Raw genomic sequence first — 5,135 nt, 5'->3', positions numbered from 1 at the left:
TTCCTCCAGTTCTTGCTCAGTTTTCATCATATTCATGAGAAAGTGATCAAGATAAAAAAAAATGTGAAACGCTGTGGAGGAACAGCAGTAGACATGTTAACTGACGTTATAATGTAAACAACTTAAATTTTACTTGAATAAATCATCTCTGAACGGTAACATGAGCATCGCATTGAACACCTGCCAAGAACATCTCAATCCATCCCTTTTACTTTGCATTATGTAATCTCAGAGACCATTTTGTGTTGTTTTGGACATTTTTATTCATAAATACTACAATAAATACGTGTAATACATGCGAGTAAACAAATATGTAAACAGTTTAAATCCATTTATTCGAAAAAGACTTAAAGTGACATGACAAGAGGACAGACTTGTTCAATTCACAGTACTGTAACAAAATGGACACCATCACATTTGTAAATAGAGCTTGTCACATTTGTTTGTCATTAATATTCAAAGGGTTTCATTGATTATTACTAAGACTATGTTTATTCTAACTGGGCAGCAAAAATACATATAACACACAGATTATATAGTTATGCAGCCCAGGTCTTCCTTATCTTCTGTAACAGTTATTCACTTCATCACTAAAGTTTATTCTTACACAAGCATCTGATAGGGTTACAAATGTGGTTTCTTTTTTATTTTATTTATTTTTGTTTGTGTACAAAATTACCAAAATACAGTAAGAAACAGAAATGCTACACTGGAGGTTCTGAATAATTTTCTCAAATTATTCTAAACACATTAAAGCGACACGTACCTGAAAAAAACAAACAAACAATGAACACACATCCTTATTCGTTGCTTCTGGTGTTCAACTGATTGTGTTTACGTCACTGACTTAACCCTTCACCTTTAACTCTCCGACTCTCCTCCTAGAAATGAACTGATCCCCAAACTCTAAGCCTAAGAAAGATTTCTGATTTAGATTTAGGCACAATGAGGCAGGAGGCGCTGGCTAAACTCAGCGAAGGTCCCTTTCCTCTCCAGACCACAGTGTTTCTCGTCCCTGCATGGCTCAGCCAGGTCAAGGAATAGTTTGGACTTCAGAAAGCGCCTGTACGAGTCTTTTTCCATCAGCGTGAAAATCTTACTCTGAGCCTCGTCAAAACAGGTCACGTCACACTTTTCCAGGTTCCTCCGAGTTTCTTCTCTTGTTGCAGAGTCCAAATTGACCTAGAAGGTTGGAAAATAATTGAACTGTTCACAGTCACACAAATGCAATGTTATAATTCATATGAAGTCAATCCTCTTTTTTTCCTCATTAAATAATTAAATAAGTCTGAATTTTTTTTTAATTTTAAATATTTTTTTAAAAAGTATTTATAACTAAGCTATTTATTTATTCATTCAAACAAAATATTAATGTATTCAAATTATGAATAAATATTAGCTATTTACATAATTTTTATTTATTCTAAATAATTTAATGTTTTTTTATTATATAAATTTAATAAAATATATTTTTTTACATTTTGCTAATTTTTTAAAAGTTTTTTTTTATTTATTTAACACAAATTATTTATTTATTTAAATTATAAATAGATACATTTATTTAATAAATAATTGTATTTTTAGAATACATATTTTTAATTTAAATTATAAATAAATATATTAAATTTTTTTTAAATAAATTATTTATTTATTCAAAAGAATTGTTTTTAATTAAATAAACAATTTAATTATATATATATATATATATATATATATATATATATATATATATATATATATATATATTTTTTTTTTTTAAATTATTATTTATTTATTTTAAATAATTTTTAAAAAAAGTATTTATTTATTTATTTATTCAACACTAATTTTATCCCAGGTGTTTATTAACTTATTTTATTTTTCCTTGATTACGGTTTTATCCCAGTGTTACTTTTTCCACATATATGGTGCTATGTGTGTTTTTCTTCCATGATGAGTTTCTTTTCACGTTCATTTTTCACAGATAGGTCTTTTGATCACCAATATTATTCCCATCATGGCACAGATTGAATTCACACATGCACTTTCAGGGTGTTAGAATGCACCTGTTTGTCAGATATTGCTCACATAATCACTTGTGAGACATGTACATAGATTTTGAAATAAGAGCTTTTCTGCCTCACCCATTTATCAATAATAGAATACTTTGGTACAGGATGATGTCTCACCTCATTCGGTGAATCGACGTCGACATACTGTTTGAAAATCTGCTTGGCTTTGGCTTGCATCTGTAGCGCAGGTGTTCTTTTGAAGTCCTCACATGCCACCCAGAACTCAATGTTCTCCTGGCTGAACTCGGACTTTAAAAAGGCACTGAAGGCGGCCCGTCCAACTGGAATTGGGAAAAAAACAATAATTTCATTACGTGGATGATTGATTGAGGCGTAACTGATATCACTATCTCAGTAGATCAGCCCCAGCCCTTCCTGATAACTCAGCACAAATTGCTAAGCTTGCAATATGTCATCTAAATGGACTTTGCTTCTGTCTATCTGACTTCACTCTCTTGGGAAGCGAGTGGAAGGGTCGAAGGCCTTTAAGAATGTTCTAAATTTACAGGTCACTGCTCCGGCTCTGAGGAGATTCCCAGAAAGCTCTGTTTCTCTGTTTTGTCCCTATGGTGCCTGACCTGAAGGACCAACAGAGCAGAACACTAGGACTCTTTGGAGGACACTGAGGGCAGGATGTGGACACGTAGCACACGTCCAGAGGCATGAGAACGTAACCACGAGGTCAGCCCCATCACATAAGCATTTACATGCTTACTTAATCTAATTTTCACCCTAGCTGCGACTTTTACATTTTTTTTGATGATGATGATGATGATGATGGAATTGAAATGACACATTTGTTATCGAAGTTGATTTCTTTAATCTAATGATAAGTCTCACTTACCGTCATTATTAATCAGGTTGTTAAATGATGTTTTCCATTTCTCAGTGTCAATAGGAGCAGAGCTGCAATTAAAAAATAAATAAATAAAAATGAATATCCTGATAAGTTGTTTTAATATACAATCAGAATCTGAACAGTTCATTATGATAAGCATATTGTTATAGCGTTTAAGCATTTGAGAATGTATACGGGTATGTATGTTTATATATACTAATGCATATACTAGTGTGTGTGTGTATATATATATATTTTTTTCCATTATTATTTAATTTCAATTTGGATATCTCTGTGTATTTGATCATTATTTCATGAGGTCTAAACCGAAATAACATTAGAAACTTGTATTACGGTATATTCCTTAAATTCTACAACCTGGAAAATGAAACTTATCCAGATTGCGTCTCCATCAAAAGTCTTTATTTAAAACAAACATTTTAAATCATTAAATGAATGTTCAAAAATGAAATGAAATATTATGAAGCTCATATTGCATCCGACATGATGAACTTTTTCTCAACATTTCTCACCTTTTCTCCACAGCACACTTTTCCTTTTCCTTAACAGGCTTCTGCTCTTGACCCGGCTCAGCCTTCTGAAGCAGGAACCCAATTTTATGCTTTATGTCTTTCGCACTGCAAACAAAATGTGTGTGAAATCATTTGCCAAAAAGCAAACCTCACGAATATGTATGCATAAAAGAAGCTCACTTTGTCACATGTTCTTAAACAAATGTCACATCACCTACTTAACAATCCTAATCTCGAATCCTGTTCTCTTTTTTTATACAAACGTGATTACATTCCGTTTTCAAGCAAAGTCACATAAATTGTAAATGCACACAAGAAAGCCAAAAGATGTTGGAAAATGGTCATACCTTCTTAAGCAGGTTGCAGGTAGGGCTGCGAGCCCCTTACACATGGTGGCGGTGAAGAGAAAACAAATCCAACAGACACAGAGAAACACGAATGATTTGTCAAAGAAAGGATCGCTACGGTCTGAGAGCTGTCTCCTCCTTTCTGGTTGCCTTTATATGGCTCCGTCCTGCCTGTAGCGTGGACTAACCAATCATGAGCCAGTGTGGGATTACACTCTGACGCATGCACCAGAAAGTCTTTGCAAATGATGTCCTTCTGGAAAAAAGCAGATTGTCCCAAGGGTTCCAAAAAAAAAAAAACCATAATTACCTCTGATTAATCATGTCTTTTAGAGTTCCAGAAAATAATATAATAAAATAGAAATGGTGAAATGAATAGGATTTTGTTTGTGTGTGTGTGTGTGTGTGTGTGTGTGTGTGTGTGTGTGTGTGTGTGTGTGTGTTGCATAATAATAATTATTATTATGCAATCACTCATTATCACAAAAATTGCCCACATTAACATTTCATTCAGTCATTCAAAGTAGTACAAAGATACTGGAGATAAACATTTATTATATAGTCACTGTCCACTTTATTAGGTACACCCATCCAACTGCTTTTGCATGCAGTTACCTAATCAGTCAAGTCAAGTTTATTTGTATAGCGCTTTTAACAATAAACATTGTCGCAAAGCAGCTTTACAGAATTTGAACGACTTAAAACATGAGCTAATTTTATCCCGAATCTATCCCCAATGAGCAAGCCGGTGGCAACGGTGGCAAGGAAAAACTCCCTCAGACGACATGAGGAAGAAACCTCGAGAAGAACCAGACTCAAAAGGGAACCCATCCTCATCTGGGCAACAACAGACAGCATGACGATAACATTAACAGTTTTAACATGAAGTCAGTTTAATCAGTCAATCCCAATGCATCAAATCATGCAGATACAAATCAAGAGCTTCAGATAATTAATGCTTACTTCTTCAAACATCAGAACGGGGAAAATTGTGATGCCAAAGTGTGACTTTCTTTCACTGTGGCATGGGTGTTGGTTTGAGCCAGATGGACTGGTTTGAGTATTTCAGAAACTGCTGATCTCCTGGGGCTTTCACACACAACAGTCTCTAGAGTTTACACAGAATGGTGCGGGAAAAAAAACAAAAAACATCAAGTGAGTGACCGTTCTGTGGGTGGAAACAAAAGCCTTGTTGATAAGAGAGGTCAGAGGGAAATGGTCAGGTTGGTTTGAGCTGCCAGGAAGGATATAGTAACTCATAGCAACTCTTTACAACCGTGGTGAGCAGAAAAGCATCTCAGCATGCAACAGCAGAAGACCACACTGGGTTTCAGTCCTGCAGCCAAGAACAGGAATCTTAGAATCA

General features: G+C 34.4%; 1 protein-coding gene across 1 annotated transcript; it reads right to left on the bottom strand.

The window, feature by feature from the left end:
• Positions 1–318: 318 nt before the first annotated feature.
• rgs4 (regulator of G protein signaling 4) lies at positions 319–3,882 on the bottom strand. Its single transcript, XM_060918358.1, has 5 exons — positions 3,770–3,882; positions 3,423–3,527; positions 2,896–2,957; positions 2,169–2,332; positions 319–1,182 (listed from the first exon to the last, which is right to left on the bottom strand). Exons 1-5 carry the CDS (start codon positions 3,811–3,813, stop codon positions 937–939), a joined length of 621 nt encoding a protein of 206 aa, XP_060774341.1. The 5' UTR covers positions 3,814–3,882; the 3' UTR covers positions 319–936.
• Between the last annotated feature and the right edge of the window lie 1,253 nt (positions 3,883–5,135).

This window comes from Neoarius graeffei, chromosome 4 (assembly GCF_027579695.1).
Source record: "Neoarius graeffei isolate fNeoGra1 chromosome 4, fNeoGra1.pri, whole genome shotgun sequence".
NCBI lineage: Eukaryota > Metazoa > Chordata > Actinopteri > Siluriformes > Ariidae > Neoarius > Neoarius graeffei.
The sequence above is the reverse complement of the archived record's forward strand: the minus strand, read 5'-3'. Positions and strand labels throughout refer to the sequence as shown.

Bases quoted from the DNA above. Each gene is read 5' to 3' on its own strand.
- rgs4 (XM_060918358.1), bottom strand. From the start codon at position 3,813: ATGTGTAAGGGGCTCGCAGCCCTACCTGCAACCTGCTTAAGAAG. The intron at 2,333-2,895 runs GTAAGTGAGACT...TCCCAATTCCAG, and splicing joins CAACCTGATTAATAATGACG to TTGGACGGGCCGCCTTCAGT. The intron at 1,183-2,168 runs GTGAGACATCAT...CCAACCTTCTAG, and splicing joins ACGTCGATTCACCGAATGAG to GTCAATTTGGACTCTGCAAC.